This window comes from Oreochromis niloticus, linkage group LG16 (assembly GCF_001858045.2).
Source record: "Oreochromis niloticus isolate F11D_XX linkage group LG16, O_niloticus_UMD_NMBU, whole genome shotgun sequence".
Taxonomy (NCBI): Eukaryota; Metazoa; Chordata; class Actinopteri; order Cichliformes; family Cichlidae; genus Oreochromis; species Oreochromis niloticus.
In genome coordinates, this window is record NC_031987.2 from 21061215 (window position 1) to 21087086 (window position 25872).

General features: G+C 37.6%; 1 protein-coding gene across 1 annotated transcript in view; it reads right to left on the reverse strand.

Annotated features, from left to right (window-relative positions):
• Window positions 1-25872, reverse strand: part of uxs1 (UDP-glucuronate decarboxylase 1) — a 40889-nt gene that overhangs the window by 8728 nt on the left and 6289 nt on the right. Inside the window, exons 3-11 of the mRNA XM_003452950.5 lie at window positions 24274-24322; window positions 18066-18109; window positions 16013-16073; window positions 13573-13753; window positions 10312-10416; window positions 9330-9389; window positions 8654-8775; window positions 3151-3270; window positions 2659-2702 (exon numbers count right to left, since the gene is read on the reverse strand). Of these exons, the coding sequence (XP_003452998.2) occupies window positions 2659-2702; window positions 3151-3270; window positions 8654-8775; window positions 9330-9389; window positions 10312-10416; window positions 13573-13753; window positions 16013-16073; window positions 18066-18109; window positions 24274-24322 (786 nt within the window). The remainder of the gene's footprint in view (window positions 1-2658; window positions 2703-3150; window positions 3271-8653; window positions 8776-9329; window positions 9390-10311; window positions 10417-13572; window positions 13754-16012; window positions 16074-18065; window positions 18110-24273; window positions 24323-25872) is intronic.

A 25872-nucleotide genomic window follows, 5' to 3' on the forward strand; every position in this document is an offset into this window, starting at 1 on the left:
TATTTACATCAACACTTTTGGTACATTTGCTGTCCAACTATTTGTTTTTCTTTTGATCACTCACAAAGAAACTTCAATGCAAAACTGAATGCATGAATGAATGCTGTTTGTAAATTCTGTAAAAACTTTTAATAAAACACTTTAGAACTGAAATCATGAAATTCATCAGTGTGCATCTTTAATTCCTTGGTGTGAAAGTTTAGATCTGATTAGCTTTATGTGTTAGTTATGAAATACATTTTTTTTCTGGAGGTTCAACTTCAAGAAAAGCTACCCAAGGACTGTTTACACAACACTAAAGTCATACAGGACATCAGGTAAATGCTACGATCAGATACAAGAGCTTCAAATGCTCTGTGCCTCTGATCCCTGTTGCTCAGTCTGACAAAATGAAACCAATAAATACTCTTTGAACTTACACCATGCTTCTTTCATGGGTCCAACTCTTTACTTTATATTAAAATCTAAAAAAAGAGTAAAACTACCCATAAACTCATCTTTCATCCAATTTAATGCCACATGAAAAAAAGCCCCACTCTGGTTTACAGTGGCATATGTGTGAGTACAGAGACGGCCTAATATTTCATATTAAAACTTATTTGTCATTATTAGTATTTTTTGTTATAGTATTTGAAATAGGTGACACACAATACTGTGCAAAAGTCTTGAGCCATACCTCATTTCATTTATAAAGAAATCTTCAGGAAAGAATAACCAAACATACATGGAAATACAGTCTATAAGGTAAAAAACAAAACAAAACAGGGTTTTTACATTACAAATATTATAACAAGTGATAATATTTGTTATTAACTAATTAATTTATCATAGTCTAAACTCTCTTTGATGGCTTTTTTTTTGAATGTTGGCTGCCTTTTGTTCTGTTCTCTGCTTCAATAATGTTGAGTTTCGATCTCTGGGGGAGGCTAATCCATGACTGACAGCCTTACACTGTGAGTTCTTCTATCCAGGTTTGCTTTTACTGCATTATCAGTGTGTTTGGAGTCATTGTCATGCTGAAAGAAGAAGGTGTTGGCAATCAGAACCTTTTCAGATGGTATGAATGCTGTCTTAAAATCTGACTGTACAAGACCTCAAACAACACTGGCTGAAATTCAGCCCCAAACCATGACAGAGTCTCCACCGTGTAGTACAGATGGCTGTACACACTCACTGTTGTTCCCTCTCCTGACCTCCTCCAAACATACAGAATATTTACAGCGGCAACAATCGTGTGTCAGGCCTCTGCTGGACTTTTTCTGGTCTCTTAAAACATGACTTTCAGATACTGTTCGTCTGTTGTAGATATTTCGACAAGCAGTGTGTCGTAAACAGAGATGGACAGTAACGCGTTACTGTAATCTGATTACTTTTTCAAGTAACGAGTAATGTAAGGGATTACTATTGCAAAAAAGGTAATTAGATTACTGTTACTTTCCGCTCTTCACTGCGTGGGAAGAAAATTTCTTTTTACAGCGAAAAAACCCTTAACTTCCGAGCAAGCACCGAGTGCGCTACCACGGAATGGGAAATTCACAGAGAAACTCGCGGATTCTTCCACTGACCGCTGCGGCACACCTGCACCAGGGCAAACATCCGCCTGCTATACAGGTGAAAATAGAGCAACAGGGCCGCCGAGTCTTTGATTTTATTTATTTTCTGCTGTGTTTTACTTGCATTTATTTGAAAGAGTGAGTGTAAACACAAAAAAATATTTTATTTTATGTGCTGGAATGTGCAGAAAATAGGTTTACATATTAAACAAATTTCTTCCAGTCAGAGAATGTTGCATATAATTTAATTTTTGCTTGATGCATAAAGTTAAAAGATTAAAACTAATAAAACCAAGTTTTAAAAAGAGACTTTTCCATTTGATTACATTTTGTATGATGGATTATGCAGAAAAAGTAGAACTGGGCTGAAAGATCTATCGCTTTATCACCTATTCAGGTTGTAAATCGTGTTTTTAAAAAGGAACTAAGTAATTAATTACTTTTGAAAATAAGTAATCAGTAAAGTAACGGGATTACTTTTGGGGGGAAGTAATCAGTAATTAGTTACTGATTACTTTTCTCAAGTAACTTGACCAAAACTGTTCGTAATACATTTGAGGAAAACGAATAAGCTTTCAGCTAAAAGCTCTTTGAAAATTATAATGTAAAAATACTATTTTATGAATGTCAAACTATGTTATCTTTATTATTATTTTTTGTAGACTCAACTAAAGAAATGCAAATTATGTGACCAGCTGCTCATAACAAAGTGCCTTAATATGCAATTTAAGATTGTTTTTCTGCTAAGACACAGGATCATCCTTTGAATCAGGGGCCGTTTTATTCTTGAATGATTCATAGGTCAGTGCTGAGGGTCTTACTAAATAAAGCATTCCTCTGAAAATAGTCAGGTACAAGAACTGGACTAATGTCTACAATACAGGACAATGTCTAAATAAAAAACTTTGAAAGATCTTCAGAAAGCCTGGAGAACTATTGCTCAGGACTACTTCAAAAATGAGAAGAAAGGCTGGCTGCTTGGAAGAAAAAAATATAAAATGGGGTGTGACTCAAGACTTGTTTAAGATAATAAGACAATGGAGATCGAAGAGAAAAATTGTGCATTTCAGTGATAAATATAATGAGTTTAATTGAGTAAACTTACCTTACGTACTGAAAGGCTCTTGTCTGGGAGCCGGTACCGTAAACCTAGAAGAAGAAATAAAATAAACAGGCTATTCTTGTGTGATGAGCAAGCTGACATTGTAAAATGTCAAAGTCAAGGCCAAGGTTAACATGTGTTATCCTGTGTAAATACCCTCAGAAGCAGATTCCCCTTTGGACCTTTGCATGCATGTTATTCCTCTGCATCTATTCCTCACATTTCTCTCTACTGCACCCATATTTGGTTTCAATCAAATGTTTTTAAACCACTTTTAAAATGTAAAAAAAATAAATGTTAAACAGGTCTGGATTAGATTTGAAACAATAAAATCCCATCATTTAAATTTTAGAAAATTATATGTAATATGAATATCAAACCATCTTCCACGTGGGACTAACCCAATGTGCTTAAAATGATCCCGATGTGTGTAGATGCTTGCAGCACATACAAATGAGGCGAAAGCCGAGCAAGTAAAAAGCTTAAAATGCATACAGTGAGAGGTTCTCCTTGAAGAGCCTGAAGGATGAAGTTACTGACAACACGTCCGTCGTTCATGTGCATACGGGAGCCGAACGTGTTGAAGATTCTTGCCACTCTCACCTCTACACCTTCCTGTAAGAAAAGGAGAACCGAGAACTTTTTAAGGAATTCAATACTCAATCCTCGAGCCTCCTGCTGTTTTTACAAATATATGTTTTTATACACAACACTGACTCTACACTGTCTGGCTGGGCTTAGTTAAAAAATGGAAACTCAGCATTGGCTCATACAATTAAGGCACACACACAAATCAATTAGTTCCTTTCCAACACGGCAGGTAATAAAGGGAGGACAAGGCCAGTAGATTAGCCTTTGTTAACTGTAACAACTCAGCTGATGCCAACAGAGTCGGAAGCCACAAATGTGTTTATGTGGGGCTCACAATCACATGTTACCAATCTCTGATGCAATTCCAGCTGTTAGAATAACACAGCTGTGTCCTTGTTTTAATCATTTGCTTTAGATTTTCTGTTTTTAAGCATCAGCAGCCTGTTTAGATAAACAACATTTGAATGTCTGACAAACACTTTATTTAGATATGGACAATAGATATAATGAACCTCTTACAGATAAATGCTAATTTTCATCTGTAGCCAATCAGTGGAGGCAAAGCTTTGAACTGGGCAACTGCTCCCACAGCAAATCAGCTCTATATAAAAAAAAATAATTTAGTTTAACCAGACATTTTTCTTTGCTCTGTTTTTGGGGAAACCATCTCCCACTTTATTGAGGTTGATTCTTTAACCTGATACCAATTAAAGGATAATTTCCTCCTGATCAACTCCATGGACCCTACAGAGCTACAACTGCTCTTCACAGCATCAGGACTCTCTTGCATATGTTGTTGATTATCTAGAAAGAATTTCCTGCATTGCTCGCTAAACATGTTTTCTACTCAAGCAGTATCTGAGAATTCAGAGGAAATTAAACCCATCCCTTTAGCCAGAATATTTTCCAGGACACCGTCCCGACACATACATAATCACCTCCACTCGTCAAAAATCAGTAAATAAACGAGGCCAAGTAGATGATAGATACTCCCCCTGATCCCAGATGGAGAAAGTTCTTCCTTATTTTAAATCCACGGACCTTCTTAAGTCACTCTCATGCACCACTGCAAGCTACTTCAGATGCTACGTGGAATCGTCTTTGGTCGTGTAATATGAATAAAAACATGAAAATTATGGAAATTGCTCTTGAAAATGTGGAACATGAAATTCAACAGACACATCCTGCAAATATATTCAGTGTGGTGAGGATCAAGGACACAATGAGGACAACATGATGGAGAGGTCTCGAAAGGGCTGTGCGTGTGTGCTCATGTAACCCCGTCCCGTAAATAATGGTATACCTCTACACACTCAGCAGGGTTACTTTTCCTCCACTAATCTCAGTCTATACACCTCACCGAAGATGTTGGTGAAAACAGTCTTCTAAGAGAAATCAGTACACTTACAACAACAGATAATAAATAAGAGCCATGAACAGAGTTCACAGGACTCTGAGGAATATGCCATTTTTAAGAAACAGTAACCCCGGGTATAAAGATCTGTGATTCTATGTTCTGATCATGAGTCAGATTGACTACATTACCTGTGGGATACCTTTAGGAACACAGCCCACCCATAATCTAACTTCTTGGATAAAAAGAAGAAAAAAATAAACATGAATAAATAAATATGACTCCAAGCACAGGATGCCATTCTAAAAATGTAAAAATTAGACTTCTGAACCCAAACAGCACAGAGATTTATAAATATGTACCAATACGTGCCGAATTGCAGATTAAACACTGAATACTCGGCCCGTAGGATAAATCATTAGTGCCAGGATGAGGCTGTTCCAGCATTAAACAGACTGAAAAATTACTCTAGTGCGCAGAGGAAGAAGACTGACAAGTTCAGACAAAATACCTGGAATCTCTAAACTCTGACGTTACCAAACCTGCAAATTAACATCAAGCTAATGCGGTCTTAGACACACTGTGACTGCATAAGTGCAAATATAGAAAGATCACTTAACCAGTGAACACACAAAGTCTTAATGTAAGCATCTGTATGCATGTAAGCTACAACTATATAACGCATAAATAGGAGAGGGTGATCAAAAAGTTCTGGGAATGAGGCCTAGAAAAAATGAAAAACACCCAATTTAAATTTGCTTAATCTCTGCAGATGAAAGAAAACATCAACTTGAGTTTCAAACTGACCTACATTTAGTAAAGGATCCTGACTGGTGTTAAGAGCTGGATCTCCAAGCTAAAACAACCCCCCAAAAAATAAAACACTTGAAGAGGTCACAATGTTCAAACCTGAAGGCGGTTCGAACCCAGGGTCAGGCTGTTAATGCAGAGTTTTGTTTTGGCCCCCTGAGGTATCAGAGTAAGAAAATTCACAGAACTGTGCTGAGTGCCAGTGAGCCTGGAGACTGTTTTTGGCACACCAACACAATTTTCTCTCTCAACCTGGACCGATCCAGATGAAACCGCAAATTTGCCCTCTTCATGAAAAAAGAAAATTTGATTAAGGGATTGCCATTTTTACGCACCACAGGAGACCCAGCTTCAGGGGACACAGCTAAATTTTTAGAGAGACCATACACAAAAAAAGAAGAAAGAAAAAAAACAGCTGCACTGAAAACAGCCTGAGGTGCATGACAACATGACGCTGAACAGGAAAGCTGCCGAATTTAAATTCTGCACGGTTTTCCATGTTTAAAAGGTCCATTTCTAGGACTTTTTAATCCCCCACTCCTCATGTTTCATTTACATTTCATATTTTATGCTGAACAGTCACTCAAAACTGGCAGGTTTCTACCTTCAAAAATATTTCAAGTTAAGCTCCAATTATGAATAATTTTATTCACTTTCATATGTTGAAACATGAACCTAAAACAATCTGATAATCTTGTGGAGGGGGGCTTAGAAATGCTGCTCTATTAGACATTTTGCACTCTATCATTTTTAATGGTCTCCAACTTTTCAGCAAGATTTCAGATACTCATGAAGAAACAGGAAGTTGTGCTCCACTACATGCTGTACAGTAGTATACGGTACTGTGCAAAAGTCTGGAGTCACACCTAATTTTTTATATTTTGCTTCCAGGAAGTCAGAGTTTTGTTTAATTTTTTTTAACTGGTTTTGAGGTCTTGCAAAGTTTTTCTTTGGACACTGGCTACTTTTTCACTTATTTTCAGTCCAGTTCTTGTACCTGACCATTTTCAGAGGAATATTGTCTGTTAACCCATAACCAAGGCATGAAGCAGTGTTGTCTATACATTAGAGAATTCAAATTGTATGTTTAGCCACTTTGTTACTAGCATCCTGTTGCGTAAATCACAAAAGGTGTTTCCTAAAGAGCTATTAGCTTCAAACTTGGCCTATCTCAACATGGTATTTAGTCTGCCCTTAAAATATTGAGGACAAACGAAGAAGTTACACGACCCAAATATAGCTGCAACGGATCAAAAGAATCTGAAAGTCATGTCCTTTATAAAAACAAAATTCAGCAAAGACCTGACACAGGACCTAAGAGATGCATCTGACCATTCAGTTAATCCATCTGCTGTTTACTGAACTCTCATCAGAAATGGTCTGGGAGGAAGGATGACTGTAAAGACACCATTCTCAAGGAAGATGGAGAGAAAATGCTGAGATTATGCAAGAACTGGACTAAAACTCTGTGTTTCTGTGATGAATCCAGATTTTTAAGTTTTGGTTTAAATCATTGTCAATATGTAGCAGAGGTCAAGAGGAGGAGGTACAACAATGAGACTTCCTTACACTTCCAACAGTGAGTATCTAACATGGTGGAGATTCTGTCATGCTGCAATTCAGTCAGTGGAGTTTAAGTTCTTATCACACCTGGTGGAACTATGAATGCAGGAAAGTACCATCACATTTTAATCCAATATCATCTGGAAAGCGTCTGACTGGCAGAGGATGTTTTTTTAAAGCATCACAACGATCCCAAACACCCTGCTGCTGGAGTAAAAACATAGTTGGATAGAAAAATCAGCCAGTGGAGCACAATCAATCACACACTGACCTCCACAGAGCCCAGACTCCAACATTATTGAAGTAGCGTGGGATCATTTTGGCAGAGATCTGAACCAAAGACAGCCAACATACAAAGAGCACTTTGAATGTCCTTAAAAAAAAAAAACAACATTCTTCTAGAACATTCAAACTATTCCTGAAGACTACTTAAAGAAATCATAAGAAAATCTGCCTAAGATTGGTGTTTTAAAGAATAAATGTGGTCACACCAAATACTGACTTTCAAGTTTGTACAAGTGTACAAACTGTTTTTGCCTCATATATTTCCATGTATGGTTGCACATGTTTCAATAAACTATTTCCCAATTTTCCTGACAAAATACAAAGAAATGAGAAGTAGTTCAAGACTTGCACAGTGCTGTCTTTATGTAAAACACTTACACCACATCAGGCACTTTCCATAAGGAAGTGGCTCTCTGTGAGAAACGTGTACTCCCTGCTGTTGAAAATCTGTGATGACACTTTTACTTCTTTTGTTCCTCGCAGGTATTTTTCAAGAGAATGATCAGAGGGTTTTTTTGTAACACAAATGCACACGCTCTATTTTTTCCTCTGTCTGTCGCATGTTATGCATATGATCATTTATGTAACAAACAAGTAAAGAGACATTGTAAGCATAATTTCATATTGTCCAATCAAATAACTTGATTGCAAAAATCTGTTCTGTAATATTTGTACACACAGCCATCCTTTAATGTTTCTTTATGGTGACAGGCAGGTAAGACATGCCTTTTCATCTGCTCCATAACCCACACTCATCACTTTTTAAATGTTAATGAATTTTGATTACATGACCGGGCAATAGATGTTATGAGCGATATTCTCGTCCCACAGCACAAACAGCTGACATTTGATTTTGAAAGCCAGCCATTTCCAAGAATTCTCTCAGTAACTGTGAAAAAAAAATAATGAGGCTCTGAGGGGGGCGCGGGTGACGAGGCAGATAAATAAATATCAGCTGCCTGAGGGAAAGGCAAGAGAAGTCAATCATATCTGATCATCAAAGGCTGTTGTCAATCAAGTCAATACCAATCCGTCTTAACGTAACTGAAATTGTGAAGAGCTTTGATGAATTTTTCATCATAAAACACAAGTCTCAACACAAGTTCCACCTGCCTGATGGGAAGCTATCACCTTAAAAACAGCCTAATCTTTTTTTAAAATATTGCTAGAGACCTGTTTATCTTAGAAACCCTTACACCACTTGCATGGACAGTTTATTTCTAGTCCTCTCATCCAGAAAGTATTGTAAAGTGTCTGTTTAAGTAGGAACATTCAATTATTGTAGAGATTTTTAATTGTATTTAAATGTTTTTAGGTAATTGTAGGGTTTATTCTATAATAATTATCTGGAATAGACGATGTTATTGTATAGTAAATGTTAAATGATGAGGATACCTGCTTCATGTAGGCGTAACACATAGTCTCCGCTACACGTTTCCCCTCATCGTAGCACGCTCTAGGGCCGATTGGGTTCACGTGACCCCAGTAATCCTCATTTTGGGGGTGCACCTCTGGATCTGAAACAAAATGATTTCAGGAAAAAGCAGCTTTCACATAGTTTCAGCTCAGCTTTCTCCACACAGAAGAAATACATGAAATACAATCTGAAAAAAAAGTTGCTTGTTCACTGGTGCACACACAGGCACGTCCATGTCTGCCTAGAAGATACAGCTGCATTTTACCACTTAGCAGATAAGATGAAACATTTGCAATAAATAATTAAGGCCTGTGAGAACAGGCTGAATGACATACCTTCATTAGCATTCAGGGTAAAGCTCTCATTTGCCATTTCTGAATCTCACAGTTAACACGATACAATATTTCAGCCTCACAATAAGCACAAATTTTAAGAAATCATTTGAATTTTTTAAACCTCTTCATCAATTATGACCCTCAAAATCAGATTAACTGTAGTTGCCGTGTGTGAATGAATATAACAGCACACACATACACATAAGATAACACCATGGATGCAGGATGGATCATAGGAATGTGCAGTAAATAACATCAGGTGTGCGAAAGGCTCACAATGGCAGTGGAAAACGAAACCAGCTTCAGAGATCTTTCTTACCTCCGTAAACCTCAGAGGTAGAAGCCAGCAGGAGTCTTGCGCCCACACGCTTGGCCAGGCCTAGGACACAAACAAAACAACAGTGTTATGGTAAGTTGAGCGGGTAACACTCTGAACCTCTGGGCAACCACTTTAGATCGTGAGGTGGCTGCACAAGTGATCTGGTGGGAGGCAACCTGTCTTCAAACAATGACGGTACAACTCGAGAGTGTCTGGAATCATTCTCACAGAGCAGTACATTGGTCCTTTTTGTTATATTGGTATCTACGTATCATTTAATTTTCTGAGTTTGGGGATGACAAAGTTTCTTAGCCTTTTTAAAAAAATAATAGAATAGATTTCCATAACAATAACAAAGACGACTCTTGACTTGTTCAACAATGGTTTCTATTATATATATGTGTCATGGTGGCTCCTTCAAAAATGACAGGACCATTAAGGATATACCTGCTATTCTGACTCACTACTTATTATCTGACCAGCAGGAAAATTAAAAAGAAAAGTTCTTTGCTTCTCTGACAGGCTGTACCACTGATGGAGTTTCGAAATGCGTTTTCCATTTGAAAGCTTAATCACTATTGTTAGCACACAAAAAAAAGCCTTACTAGACTTCTCATGAAGGACTGAATAGGTCGCAGAATCATATATCCTTAAGTAATGAATCTAAGTTTGAATATTCTGACAGCACCCAGACAAAATAATATGACAGGCACTTTTGCAGCAGCAGCAGCTGGATAAAAAGCTGACAATTTAATGAGCGAGACTAATGGACCCTATTTCTTTCCCTTTACTTCTTCAGTCTCACTTGACGACAAAGACATTTCTTATACAGGCTTAACTGAAGACTGAAGAATTATTTACAATATTTTATTGTTAAACTGATGGAGAAATTTAAAAAAAGACTGCATCAATTCTGATTTACAGACGATGGAGTCTTTTTAACCCTATCCTTGAGTTATCCTTGAGTACTGAGTTTACTTACCAAGCATGTTAAGTGTGCCGATGGTGTTGGTCTTCAGTGTTTTGATGGGATTGTACATGTAGTTAGGAGGAGAGGCTGGAGATGCCAGGTGATAGATCTGGTCCACTGTGAAGAGCAGAGGAAACAATAATCAATAAATCAATCCTGTTTTCGAAAATCTGTATATGAGGATTTTTTCCTTAGTTTTAAAGCCATTATTAATAATCAATTTAGGAAGCCTATGCTTTAAAAGAGCCGGAGAGGAGACTAAACCCAAAAAGCAAACAATAGCAGAGCAGCCAGCAGCACCCCTCAGGCTCCTAGTGGATGCATCTATGGTGTGAACTTCAAAATCCTAGGTGACTTCCTTCTCTACTAATTGCAATCACAAGAATCATATTCACACCTCTGACCCTTGACCTTGAAGCCAAGGTCACAGAGATTTGAACTCGTCTTTAGTAGTATTTTAGTAGATACGTCTGTGGTATCAATTTGAAACTCCTACATCACCTCGTCCTCGAGTTATCGCATTCACAAACTTGGATGTCTGTGGGTGACTACAATACCCCTTATGTACGCAAACGTGCGTTGCAACTTCTTATCTGATGCGCGTCTTTTATTTTGACAGCGAATGCGCACCTGCGGACCACTTATGTGCACCCCTGAATATAAATAACATATGTAATCAGAAATTAGTCGGTCATGTTATTTAAGTTATTTCTATTATTTTTACCCCAAATTGCAAACGGCCAAAGGGTAAATCAATATGTGGGATATTCACTGAGTCCCCCGCGGCCTTCCCAGGAATCTTTGATTAGACAAAGGCTTTGAGAATAAACCCCAGAGTCAGAGTCCTAGGAGCTGTACATCGTTTTTAAACGGAAACTCCTGTAACCTGACTGGCACCAAACTGTAGCAACCTTTTCCTCCTTTGGATACATCATTTGTCTGGAGAGGAGCAACACCTTGTTCTCCATATCCTTTTTTTTGATTAAACTAATTCAAATGTGTCAAATTAAAACTTAAGTATTTCATAAAATTACAATGATCCTCAAAGTTATTTAATAAGCAATGAAAAAACTTGAAATGCATTATGTGTGCTTAATCTGATCTTTGTGGTTATCCTTGTAAGTAGTCCTTACTGCCCTATAAGTCTTGAACAGGTACTTATCTGTCTCGTTCCCGGTCTCTAGCACTCTACAGCATTTTCCTGTTTTGTAAGCCACTCAAATCGTTTCTTTTCAAGGCAAAGCCTATCAGCCACTGAAAGCGTGACCTCCTCTTCAATGCCTTACTTTGAAGGCTTATTCCATCCCATCACTCAGTATTTTTAAGTCCACTGTAGTACCTTATGTTCCTCTCAAAAATTCCAAAGACATTGACGTCAGATCAAACTATTGCAAGCAACAGGAGACCTCTTTTGCTGTGCACATTTATTTTTAAAATACATTTTCAAGACTGTATATTAGCAATAACATTAAATGTAAATCAGACATGTTTGTTTGACCTCTTCCATAAATGTGTTCATCATTAACACTCTCCATGCATACGGTACTTTAATGGGGAAATTTTTTTACACCAAACTGCAGTGATGTCTTTAAGACATTATCAGGCAGAAAAACCAATTGCTACGCTGCAACAAAATACTAAGTATGTACTTTCTGCAGCAGACATGTTGGCTGCTATTACCTCAGCTGTCAATCCCCCTGCCGTTAACAATCCCACCTCTGCCCTCTCTCGTCCACCTATGTAGACACCAAGTCTAACAGAGTGTTAGGCTGCTTTTGACAGATGGTATACCAACGCAAACAAACAATGTCAAACAACACACTTGGATTGACTGAGAACATCAAGGCACTCAGCACCCTGGAACAATTCTAAGCATGCACTGCAAAGTTAAAGGTAGACTGGAAGAAAAACTGATAAACAGAGAAACTCAAATACTCTGGCATCAAAACAGAATACCAAAGCTCTTTCCATCCTGACAGGCACCTACAGATCTTGACCACTCTGAGGTGTCAGACCGTGATACAAAGTGCATCAAACATGCCATACCGCTACTGATCACTCCGATCTGTGCAGATAGATTAACTATTGATGGATGCTTTCGTTTTTGTATCCCATTTTCAATTCTCATAACCCCTAAAATGCCATTCTTAAAAATAACCACATCCCGGAAATGCTAACCTGACAGTTTGCATATTTTTGTATAACACTACAAAGCATGAATATTTTGAGCTACATAGATTTAATTGAGCTTGTCCAGCATTAAACTTTTAAAATGTAAATGCAGTTAGAATTACAACACTGTCAGACGACCCTGTGATAAGTCATCACTGTGGACACCAAAGTACTGTATGTTTCTTAAAATTACTCTTTTTCTGATCCTTTTGGGGGTTGGAGTGGTGTAACCTCTACTCAGAACAGCATTAAAGATGACCTATTATTGTAGCTTCTAGCTCTACATTCTTATTCTGGGACTCCAGTAGAGTAGTTTTGCATGTCAACTGTTCAAAAAAAATAAAAAAAAGTCTGATATGCTGGCCCTCTGTGCAACACCATCAGTTTATGCTCCATCTGAAACAAGCCCTTTTAGCCCCCCGGTCTCTTTTGCCCTCCTCCATGCAAGCTTACTTTCTTATTTCTGGCTCACTCAGGTCGGACTTCAGCAAGAACAATCAAATGTTAGTGAGAAACATCTAACTAAAAAACTAATTTAAAAAATGTTCCTCATTATAAAATGTCATATTTTGATGTAAACACAGTCACTTCAATACTCTTTCCCCCTGAGGGTAGAACCCTAACTTTTAGCATTAGCTGACTTTCTTAAAAAATAAACAACTTTACTGAATAACAGAAAAAGCATTTTGTGATCAACCAGCAAAGTGTGCAGAGTTTTAATAAGCATGCTGATGATGTCCAAGTCAAAGTGGGCATGAGCAGGTGGATGACTGTGTTAAACATGTGTACATAAGCCTGCATCATCATTTGAATGCCTGGCTTCATCAAGCACTGTGTTACTTTATCCTGAAGACATACAGCACTTATATCTCAGTGAGCTGTTCACAAGGCAGTGATGTAACATTCGTTTTCAAATGGGTGTTATTTAACATGGCTGTACTAAACAGCGCGTATTTTCTTATTTCAGATACACTGATTGGAATCAAACACATTTGACTCCATGGAAACTAACTTGAGATAGCAGCACCGTGGATCATACTACTTGTTTCTACCAACAGGCAGATGGTAGAATTAACCAACCACTTTCACTTTTTCACTCACCTTCGATGTAGAGAGGCTCTACCACATCGTGATTGATGAGTTCAAAGTTTTCATGACCAATCCAGTGCTCCACATTCCTCTTTCTTCCTGTGAAGAAGTTGTCCACCACAGTCACTTCATGGCCATCCATCATCAATTTGTCGGTTAGATGAGAACCCACAAAACCAGCTCCACCGGTTATCTAATGACAAACACACAATGATGGATATTTTTGCAATGTCAGGGTATGCTGAGTCTTCTTAAGTGTATATTACGTTACAAAGCAATGAAATGCAGCCTCTGAGCAAACAGTACCTTCAACACAGCATGCAAGCAAATCCAAAGCTGTATTACACGAATTGCAAGTGCTCCACTGTTTTAAAATACAATTAAATATGCTACATAAGCCAGCAGGATTCATTTTCTCCCATTAAATGAACATTACCAGTCTTACACAAATCTGTGGAGAGCTTTTGTGCCATTCTTTCACAGATTATTGTGATATTGTATCATAATATAATAGGCTAATATTTCGTTGCTTTACCTTCCACTATTAGATGTTAACTTTCAAACCAAGTCGTTTGCATCCATCGCTGTGCAATCAATCAATAGTTGCAGCTAAGACCCATGTTTTGTTTCATTTGCTCATTAACAGTAGGCTCACATATTCCCTTAAAATGTTTATTTTGCATTAATAATATCAACATTTTTAAATTTGAAGTAACAATGCCATGTAGCCACAGCAGTAGACAATGCTTTGTATTCGTACATATTCATTTAATAATTAAACCAATCTCAAAATTGGCCTCAATTTTGAGAAACTGGTTTTAGAACAACTGCTAGCAGTGTTTAGTTACAACAGCAAGCTACACAGCACCGAAACTGCTTTTCTAAAGCTTACAAATGACTTATTGATGTCTTCAGACTTCAGACCAGGACAGACACATCTACGTCCTGGTGCTGCTTGACCTCAGTGCAGCTCCGGACACCATCAATCACCCAAAGTTAATTAACGGAAAGAGACTCAAGGACTGGGTGGGTATTTCTGGAGTGGATCTTTTCCTATCTGTCAAATGGAAATTTGGATTGATTCATTCATCCCTTTGACTGCACTGATCCTCAGTGGCAAATACCGAAAACCGGTTCTTCCACAGTGACTCTGGAGACATATGTCACTGGAGCAGAGGCAAAAGAAAATGGTCAAAAAGTGGAACTATTCTAACTCAAATTAGCAATTAAGAACGGGACATGATAGAAGCACCTTTATCATGTGTTTTTTGCTTTATCTGAATACTGCTTCTCAATTCCAGCACACTCTTAATACTATCAGCCATTAGCAAGGTTTTTGTTTCACATGGTAACCAAGGCTGAAATTGCAGGACAGGGACTGCTGCTTTAGTGGCAGCCAACATAATCAGTCTGTTTATGACCCCGCATAAACAGCATGAAATGTGCTTCACTGGTCTTTGGAGCATAGTGCATGTGACCGACATGGATTCAGTTTAAGTGTTGGTCACAATATAAACATTTTTTTTTTTTTTATAGTTTTGTTAAATCATTTTTGTCTGACTCATTTATTTTTATGTGTGTATGTCAAATCCAAGTATTTTGAGGCCACCGTTGTTAACATCTTTGATGTACAGTCCTATAGTTACCAAATGGTTTGCACTGACTGTAACAGAACTCTTCACTAAACCCCCCAAAAAACTGTGTCCATGTCACAACTTCCTGTTTGCTCCACTGCAGGATGGTGAGTAATTCAGAAGCTGGTATCACTTCCTTGGTTGCTACATTACTACTCACAGTCTGACTCAAAGGAGGGCTAAAGACCTAGATAATTAAGCTCAGACTTCTTTTGAGAATATCTCGAGACGTTTCTGTGGTACACTGCCAACATTAACACTAGAGCTTACCCTTTTTCAGCATATAAAGAACATAAAATTAAGCGTAATGTAAAAATGAACACTTTGAATTAGCTTAAAGTAAATTTTTCATAATTCCTTGTGTGATATCTGTATGTTTCAATGGTTTTCTGTCTGATGTTGAGTAACTGCGAACTGAATAAGCTGTATTCAGTTCGCACCATGTCACACAACACTACTGACCTTCTACTTCAGCACTAAGTCCAGCTCCACCCATTTGGCCCAAAAGTGAGCACCACTTGAAAAATTAGGGTGGGCGATAGCTGCTGTAAAACTGCTATAAAGCAAGTGTTTTATAGGAAGCACTGATGGCCTTTGTTCCAGGTCTGCCAGGGTGTTTTTGATGCCCCAAATCATTATTGTCTCTTATCATTAACAGAAATAAGAATAGAACTTCCCTCAGTTTACTGTTAATATGGAGATAAGTCAGGATTAGAGGAAAGATTGTGTTTCTGTTGGCCTTTCTGTTTATGAAAGCTCAGGGTTATGTCGTGTCATGGTTACTGAAAATACAATTTGCACTTGGATGTGTGACATACCAAAATTCTCTTACGATCCTTTTCTGACAGGAATTTCACCGGTGGGTATTTCTGAGAAAAACTGTAAGAGAGAACACAAAAACCTTTTGTAGAGAACATCTGGAGAAACAATCACATAAGCCCAAAGCAAAACAGAACATCTCAATCCAGTTCCTGTACTCTTATTAATAAACATCAATAAATTATATTTTATGGTTATGGTTATGGCTACAATTAAAAACAAAGATATGAACTGGTTAATCATTTAGAGAAGTGTATTTATTTCAAGATTACTTACGGGAATACAACACTGTATCAAAAATAATCTCAACTTTATCATTAAAACTGGCCTTTAAATAACCACAACGCTGCACCACTAAGCCTGTGCTGTATGCATGATGAAAAACGAACATTTTTCACAGAACATTCACATTTTTGTGGAAGAATTTTGGCCCATCTTCTCTTTCAACAATGCTTAAGTTTATTGAGGTTTGCTGGCATTCATTAATGCTCAACTCTTTGAAGGTTGCAGCAAAACATTTCAGTCAGGCTGAGTTCTGGACTTGGCAATTGTAGCACCTTGATTCTTCTATTTTTTCATTTTAGCCTTTCTGTTGTAGATTTGCTGCTGTGCTTGGGATCACTTTAGTATCTGTGTAAAAACAAGTCTGCGCATAAATTGTGTGTACGAGCGTTTCATGCAAAAATCAGTGTTTTATCAATATTTTCAGACTGGAATGTGTTTTACAAACAGATTTTGTAGCACCTCTGACCAAACATACGAACAAATGAAGGATAATGCTACTACTCATAATAATTTTTATTATTGCCTTTTGGTCATTTATGGTTTTCCAAACTATAAAGAACCAAAGAATGTTTAGAATTACCATCCATCCATCCATTCGCTTCCGCTTATCCTTTTCAGGGTCGCGAGGGGCGCTGGAGCCTATCCCAGCTGTCATAGGGCGAGAGGCGGGGTACACCCTGGACAGGTCGCCAGTCTGTCACAGTCTGCGGCAACAGTGCTAACCACCGTGCTGCCTGTTTAGAATTACCATTAGATAAAAATAAAAAAAGTAGGTAGGGGAAACAATATTCACTACCGCCATTATTTTAGCTCAAGCTTTTATTCATTGATTTAATTATTTTCTTTTAATATTCTTCACTCACATGGAAACACTGTGAAAAGCAGCCCCTTTTTTTGGCTTGACAGCTATTGTAAAGTGTTTGTGCTGATGTGCTGTGTTTGGGTTTTGTCAAATGTGGTGCTGTGCCTTACGGGCTAACGTCTCCACTTTGAACGTCCACTCTTAGGAACACTGCGGCCTTTTAGTAACACACACCTGAATCCTCCGTACCAGCAAACCGTGAGATCTTCTACTTTATAGAGGTGCTCACACTGGCTGATGATCAAATAATTAAGACCATTTGATGGGCGACACCTAATTGATATTTCCACTCTTAAATTTTCACGGGGCTGTAGCTTTCAATGATCCACAGTCGCTCTTCAGGAGCATAAGGTGATATAAAACGTGCTCCATTTAGACGTTCTTGTTGCCCTAACACTTGTTAAACTAGGGATAACGGGCTCATTTAAACAGGTACCTTTGTATGTCAGTGTTATTAGCATTAAAGGCACTAAAGACAAATATGTATAATTAACACCTTCAAGCTGGATTACTGTACCCAGAGATGCTACCATAGAAACAATGCAAAATTAGGTTAATTAATTGATAGCCTGTGATGTAGAAATCTGCTTATCACATGTAACACACACCATCAGATGCAATTAATTAGCTGCTTTTGCATGCATTCTGTCTTCAACATCTGTTAAAGAGAGATAAACCTTTCAAATAAGCACAGAATGTTAATCCATGTGCAAGTTATTCAGATGCTGCATTCTCACTCTATAAGTGCCCTTTCAAATGAAAATTCAACAGTTTAAAGTAGGTAATAAAGGCATATATATCGCTGACCCTTAAACCTACTTATTAGTCCATTAAGCTTTCCTTCACACCGAGCTATGAGCAAATACTTTAACATCTCGATGGGAGAAAAAAACCCAGATACAAACCTTTGTTCCAGGTCACGAATCTTTTCTTTAAGAGGAGCCACAACCTAAAGTGAGATAAAAAGGGAGAAATGCATGAGCTGAATTAGCAATGCCCTTAAGTAAATAATAAATTAATCCTCCAGTGGTTCAATTTTACCACCGCAGCTTGTTAATGTAAGTTTATCATTAAATTCATGTTATTTTCATAACATTGATTTAGTCAAGAGATGAAATCATGTGTATTGCTTGGCCAAAAGATCCCCATAAAGATAAGCGGTGTGTGAAGACACTGAAGCCACTGTAGTCCAACATCCTGTGTGTTTTTTACCATTTGCAAATCTTTATGTTTACTGAATATTCATGTCCTTTAGACCCAAACTAGCCTATAGAATACAAACAATTCAAAAAGCATAGTGATCCCTATGGACATTTGAAAATATTTTTCCTTTACAGACAATTAAAAAAAATACACAAATAAACATCTGATTAGTTCACAAACTTACACTTTAGAGAATTATAGATTAAAGCAGCAAGAAATGACAGATTATCCCAGAGAGAATCGAGTCAGGGCTGATGGAAACATTTCACTGTAGTTAAAGAGAAATGTGAGACAAATTTCAAGATAAAAAGGATGGGAAAAGGATGAACTTCACAGACAGCAACTTTGTCAAGTACTTGATAAGCCTATAATCAAGTGTACAAGCACTCCTGTATAGTATATCCTAGAGCTGGGCGATATAAGATTTTTTCATATCACGATGTTTTTTTCATTTCAGGCGATAACGATATATATCACGATATAAGCCAAATAACTATATTTGTAAGATTTAAATGTGCCGTTGCTCACAAGTAAAATGTGAAATAATCAGCAGCTTGTTTTGATTTAAATATTTATTTCCCATAATAAGTTCAACAGGGTAGATGTACTTAAGGAACATGAGAGTTCAGTTTCAGATAAATAAAGGCAAATACTGCAAACTACACAAAACGCAGCCGCTAAAGCGTTTAAGTTTCAAAATAGAACAAACAAAACAGACCACTAAATTGTCAATTCCACTTAGAAACAAAATGTTAATTCTAAAAATAAATCTTAGGTCGTTTTACAGAAGAACAGACAAAATTGACTAACTTTTGTCAATATCAAATAAACTGAGAACTAAAAGGAAATTCTCAATCTCTCCTTGTTGTATAGCTTAGCTTTTCAAACAGTTTTAACAGTTACTTTAGTCTGACAAAAGCCGAATGACGAATTAGCGCTTTCAGTCAGAGATTGAGCATGCACCGCTTTATTGTCTTTCCAGACTTGCTTTCGGCACAATTTACAGTGCGCGCTACTCTGTTTTTTGTCAGACTTGAAATAGCCGAAATACCTTCACACTATGGAACTTCTGTGGCCCTTCCGTTCGACAATCTCTCCGGCATTGGAACCATCATCGGTTTTTTCTTCGGTAACCTTCGCTCACGCTCTCGGTTGATTTTTCTCTAGTCGGCAAACTCATTTCCTCCATTACCCGGGCTGCATGGCTGGCTGCTTCCCAAACAAATACACATGTGCGCCTTGGCGCTTGTGCTGTACGTAACAAGTCACGGGACGTGACGCTGCGGCTGTGATTGGTTCAGCTCTGCGCTACTTAATTTGGATTGGCTGTTCTTTTTTTTCTTTTAAGAGGACAAGAGAGATGAGGTCTATCGCAATAGTTTAATTTTTCTATCGAGAAAAAGTTATTTCGCAACACATATCGTTATCGTTCTATCGCCCAGCTCTAGTATATCCAATGATCTATAATAACAAAACGATATAAACAGGCTCACTGCAGATTGAAGCCAGATAAGCAGCAAGACACAGATTTACAGATAATTAATTACTTTAAATGCTGCAGCTATTCATCTTTTTTTTTTTTAAATATAACTGCCTATTTCACTGCAGGATTCTTCTCAAACAACTTGACCTGTCAAATCTCAGAAATAGATTTTCTATTTTACTTTATATTTAACAATTTTAAAGGAACAGAAAACCAACATGACTATATTAACACTGCCTGTTTTGTCTGACCAACACTCTGAACCAGCAATGACAACTTCACTGCATGCATCGAACTCCTTTATGTCAGAAGCCAGAACTAATTTATAGTATCATTGCATTACCTGCAGTGACAGTGTTTTCTACAGGTATAACTGTATGACTGAACTAGAATCTTGCATTTCTATGCCAACCACTCAACCTGTGGTTTGCATCCATTTGTGTGTAAAGAAATAAATGGAGTAAAGACTTTCAAAGTATTTAATAGTTGGGAACCAAAGACCTTTTAAATGTAAATTATCCAAAAGGTCAAAAGATATTTTGGGGGCTTTTACCAATTGGAAGGTCAGTGGTTCAATTCCCAGCCCTTCCAGACAGCATGTTAAAGTGTCCCTGAGCAAAATACTAAACCCCAAACTGTCCCTGATGAATCACAGGAGCTTGTGTGTGATAGTTAGAACACAGCACTGCATGAATACGTGTGCTTATGTGGTCGGGCAAAATGCCTTGTAGTCTAATATGCAACAGCCCATATATAAAATATCCTCACTTCATTGTTTTATCCTATTAAACACAGGCTTGGAATTTTACCATAATAGCAAATAAATCCTCAAGTCATGAACAAAACCATGTGTTGTGTGATCACAGTGACCTTGGCCAGTGGCAAAAAAAGAAATCTAATCAGCTGCACCAAATGTAATCAATTTCCTTCCATATGTTCCTGCGATATCATTCCCACGAATGGGCCAAACATGAGCTCACAGTGACATCTGATCACCAAATAAAAATGATTCACTTTTGACTTCAGCTATGAAAAAAAATCCCCTGCTTTCAGGAGGAGTCATGTTAATGAGAGTGTGACGGTTGGACGAAGGTACAGACACAAGCCAGAAAACGCAGCACCTCTGGGCACAGCTGTCGTGGCACTCAGGCATAAACAGGACTGAAGAGGTTTCAGGATGAACAAAGTGCAACAATCTTATTTTTAGCTGACAGGAGTAAAATCTCCTCACAACCTTTTATTGAATTCATTTAAAGTGTTTTATGGCAGTCAGTCATTTCCCAGGTTCAGTGTATAAATAACAAGTCTGCTTGCAAACACCTCATGTTATAATCACAGTGTGGATTTACTTAGTTTATACTTCCAATTGATTAAAAAAAACATTAAGGTTACCAGTAATATGATGGCTTTTACAGGGTAGAAAACTCTAAGGTCAGATAACAGACTGCAATTATTTCAGTGAACATCTGCAATCTGTGATAAGCACTTACTTTGATTCAATGTTAAGGGAATTATAATTGGTTTTACGAAGCTGACTTTACAACCATGTGTCCTCGTGTGCATCAAATTCAGTTTCAGTTCAATTTGCCGGATGGAGCCAACAAAAAGGAACTCCAAATAACTGTTTCCTGAATAAAAGCACAGATTTACATTCAAAAACTCTGAGTGATACACAGCAACTGAAAAGTTCAATGCATGCAATCCTACACCAGCTTTATCATGTGGCTTGTATAGCCTGCACACCAGTCATTGTTGATGCAGTAAAAAGCTTCTAGTACTTTAGTGATTGATCTTCACTGATTTAAATATTGTTTCAGCTGAGATACAAAGCAGATTATGTTCTTAGAAAAGTAACTTGGTATCCCATTCACTACTGATAGAAAGGTGGTAGATCAGCAGGGTGCTATACTGGAGTGCTGTGGTGAAGAGAGAGCTGAGCCAAAAATGCGAAGCATTTGATTTACCAGTCCACCTATGCTATGACCCTCACCTATGGTCAACACATCTGTGTAATGACCAAAAGGTTACGAATACAAGCAGATGAACTGAGATTTGTCTGCAGGGGCCCCGGCTCAGCTATAGAGGCAGGCTGAGGTGCTCAGAAATTTGGAAGGAGCTTTGAGCAGAACTGCTTCACCTTCATGTCAAAAGCCCACTTGAGGTAGTTTGAGTATCTGGTTAGGATGCCTCCTGGAGAGTAGACCTGCTCGGAAGGTTATATATCTCATCATCTGAAACAACTGGAAAGTTTTGCTGGGGAGGAGGACTCAAATACATGGCTTATCCTACTGCCATCATGACCTCACTATGTATAAAGGGAGGATAATGGATAGATTAATGTAAATCGACAAATGTTCATTAACAGATGTGTTACAGCAGATTTGCAGTCTATCAACCAAACAACAATTATGCTACCTCTTGTCCTGATCTAAGTAACTATTGTCTACTAAACTGTGTCACAAAAGTGAATACTCACATTAAACCTTAACGTAAATGTAACAAAAAAAACAAAACAAACAAAAAAAACAAAACTTTTTTCTAAGAGGCAAAACTCAGAGGAAATGTTTCATTACTTTTACAAGAAACAAAGAGCATCTATCTGTCTTTTTTAGACTGAAATAGTAAAGAAACACACTGCACTCAATAACTACTAAGGTGACATGGCAAGTGTTTAATTATTATTTTGACGGGGGGTTATAAGTTAGTGCTGTATATTTAAGACCAAAGTCAAAACCAACAACACAATGAAAAAAACTTTCTGCTTCTAGTCTTTGTTAACATTTTTTTCAGACTTGTCACAGAATGATGAGGCTTAGACAAATGTAAACAGCAAAAATTAGCTGGTGAGTGGTTTTTTTGTTTGTTTGTTTTTTTGGTCTGCAGACCTGACTCCACGCATCTACGATCCTATTCGTCACTACTTGTACAAATATTTAAATCCATTTTCACTTCAGGAAAAATCCCCTGCAGTTGGTCACACTTAACTATCCACCTGTGCTGCCTGTTCAAAATCCTAGAATTAGGAGTCAGCTCACAATTTGCCGCTCGCCTGAGAATAATAATTTCCCTCGGCTACAGAGCTTATTGCGCAGTAACTGCTGCAGCTGTTACTGATGACGACACTGTTAATTCACTCAATAAGAAGCAGCCCTGCTGTGCACTATTTGTAGATCTGTCCAAAGCTTTTGATACTATCAGCAACAGTCTTGTCACAGAATTTGCTCTTTGTGTGTTTTGATGTTTAATGCCTTAAAAGATTTGAATTATATCTCACATCCAGGTTTACGTCTAACGATAGTTTCACCCAAGTCACAAGAGGGCAGATAAAGGTGTGCATGAAAATTTACTGCTATTTGCTCTTTACCAATGTACTAAATTACATTCAACAAAGACTGCAGTTACATGCTCTGCTCCCCATCATTTACATTGCTTGGGTGACCCTTACAGCCTTATAGAAAAACTGTCCTCGAAAGATAACGCTGAATATTTCAACTGCAGCTCTCTGCAAGTGCTCTCAGTGCTGCTTGACGAGATCATTATCACACTTTTTATAGAGTTATATTGAAAACTTTGATGATCCTTGCTGACAGAAGGCACTCTCATTTATATAACTTTATCACTTGGTCTAATATAAAACCAGGTCAGAGAAAACACTAGAGCAAGAAACATAAACAATACAATCTCTGAACTGGGAACAGCTGGTTTCCAATAGCAACTTTCTGACAATAATTTGACAGCAAGCAGTACAAAAAGGCTGGAAAGTATGCGTCAATATATTATTCAGTCAACAGTTGTTCAGTTTTTAGCAGAGTATTAATAAGCTTAAAACAAAGAAATGTAATCCTTGAGGTTAAAAAACAAACAAACAAACAAACAAACTATCCACTATACTCTTAAATTCATGGTATTCAGTGAGTCAAGAAAAAAGTGTCCTTTAAACAAAAAACAAACAAAACAAATCTAAAGACTACATTGAAAAGAAACTAATTATGTTATAGGTCTTCCAAACTAAATAGAATTTTTTTAAACTTACAGTTTGGGTAACAGAAAAAACTACAATAGATTTAAAAGTCACTGGTCAATGAAAAGTATATAAACAAATAATCAGAAAAGTGACTCCAACCATATTAAAAGCAGAGTCTGAAGATTATTGAACAAAATGGTGACCAGCTTTGGGGTGGTGGTATGTTTTTCGTGAGTCAACAAAAACACAAATCTAGGTCAGATTAATAAGGAAAGCATTAAAAGTGGGGATTGTATGCCTTTGTGAGGGCATATTCTAGTAAATCATTAATATAAATGTCAAATATGTCTATGAGTCTGTGAGAAAGTGAAACAGTAGCTGATAACACAGAGCAGAGCTCCTTGGACCTGTGAATATAAAACAGATCAGTGTGGTGAGAAATGTTTTTTTGTTTCAAACTCACGTCTTCAATTTGTTGCTTGATCTTCATTTCTCCGATTTCTTGTATTGATCTATGAAGAGAAAGAGATACAAAGAAAAGGCCAAAGGACTTAATCAAGGACAAGGATATAACCACAAGTTTAAGCATGCTGTGACCTATAGGTAGCAACACATAGTCCACCACCATCACCTGTCTGTTCATTCAACCCTCTACATTCATTTTTTCTGCTTACTGTAGATTGACAGTGAAGCAGAACAGGGACGAGTGTTTTGGGTTAGCTCAAGAAGGTAATCAATTATAATAATGATTAAAAGGAAAGGAAAAATCCTGCTAAATGCAACTGATTAATATAACACAGAGATGTTGAAAGGCATGTCTTGCATGCTTTACCCAACTCACAGTAAATATTTTGTATGGCTTTATTTCATTACAGGCACCTAAGTAGCTTAATGTTGTTTATTAATTATATTCTAAACTTAATTTGAATTTATTTGCATCTCTAGTACTGACATGGCATGTTTTACCCTTCACATTTACAGACAGACACAACAAACATTCAAATATTGATTTCAAATATTGCAAATCGATGCATAAATAATTCCAGTGAGCCAAAAGCTCAGGCTTCAGACTGCTCTAAAAGCTCAGTTTCAAACATTTTTTTTAACTTTTGGGTTGTGCTGATGTAGAGCTGGGCGATAAAACGATAACGATATGTATTGCGAAATAACTTTTTCTCGATAGAAAAATTAAACTATTGCGATAGACCTCATCTCTCTTGTCCTCTTAAAAAAAAAAAAAAAGAACAGCCAATCCAAATTAAGTAGCGCAGAGCCGAACCAATCACAGCCGCAGCGTCACGTCACATGACTTGTTACGTACAGCACAAGCGCCAAGGCGCACATGTGTATTTGTTTTTGCAGCCGGGCCGCCCAGGTAATGAAGGAAATGAGTTTGCCGACTAGAGAGAAATCAACCGAGAGCGTGAGCGAAGGTTACCGAAGAAAAAACAGATGATGGTTCCAATGCTGGAGAGATTGTCAAACGGAAGGGCCACAGAAGTTCCGTAGTGTGAAGGTATTTCGGCTATTTCAAGTCTGACAAAAAACAGAGTAGCGCGCACTGTAAATTGTGCCGAAAGCAAGTCTGGAAATAGAATAAAGCGGTGCATGCTCAATCTCTGACTGAAAGCGCTAATTCGTCATTCGGCTTTTGTCAGACTAAAGTAACTGTTAAAACTGTTTGAAAAGCTAAGCTATACAACAAGGAGAGATTGATGCTACGTCCACACGTACCCGGGTATTTTTGAAAACGCAGATTTTTCTATGCGTTTGCACCTTTCGTCCACACTTAAACGGCGTTTTCAGTCACTGAAAACGGAGATTTCTAAAAACGCCTGCCAGGGTGGATATTTTCGAAAACTCCGTTTTTGCATTTACGTGTGGACAAGAAAAACGGAGAAAACGCAGCGTCAAAGGTGTGCGCCTTTTTTGACGTCACACTGTGCGCCACGTTATTGTTTCGGTGAAATGAATTTCTACAATACTGTTACTGTTAATTGTACTCTCTGCAGTGTTTAAATGCTTACATATACACACACAGTTACTGTCCCTCCACACATAC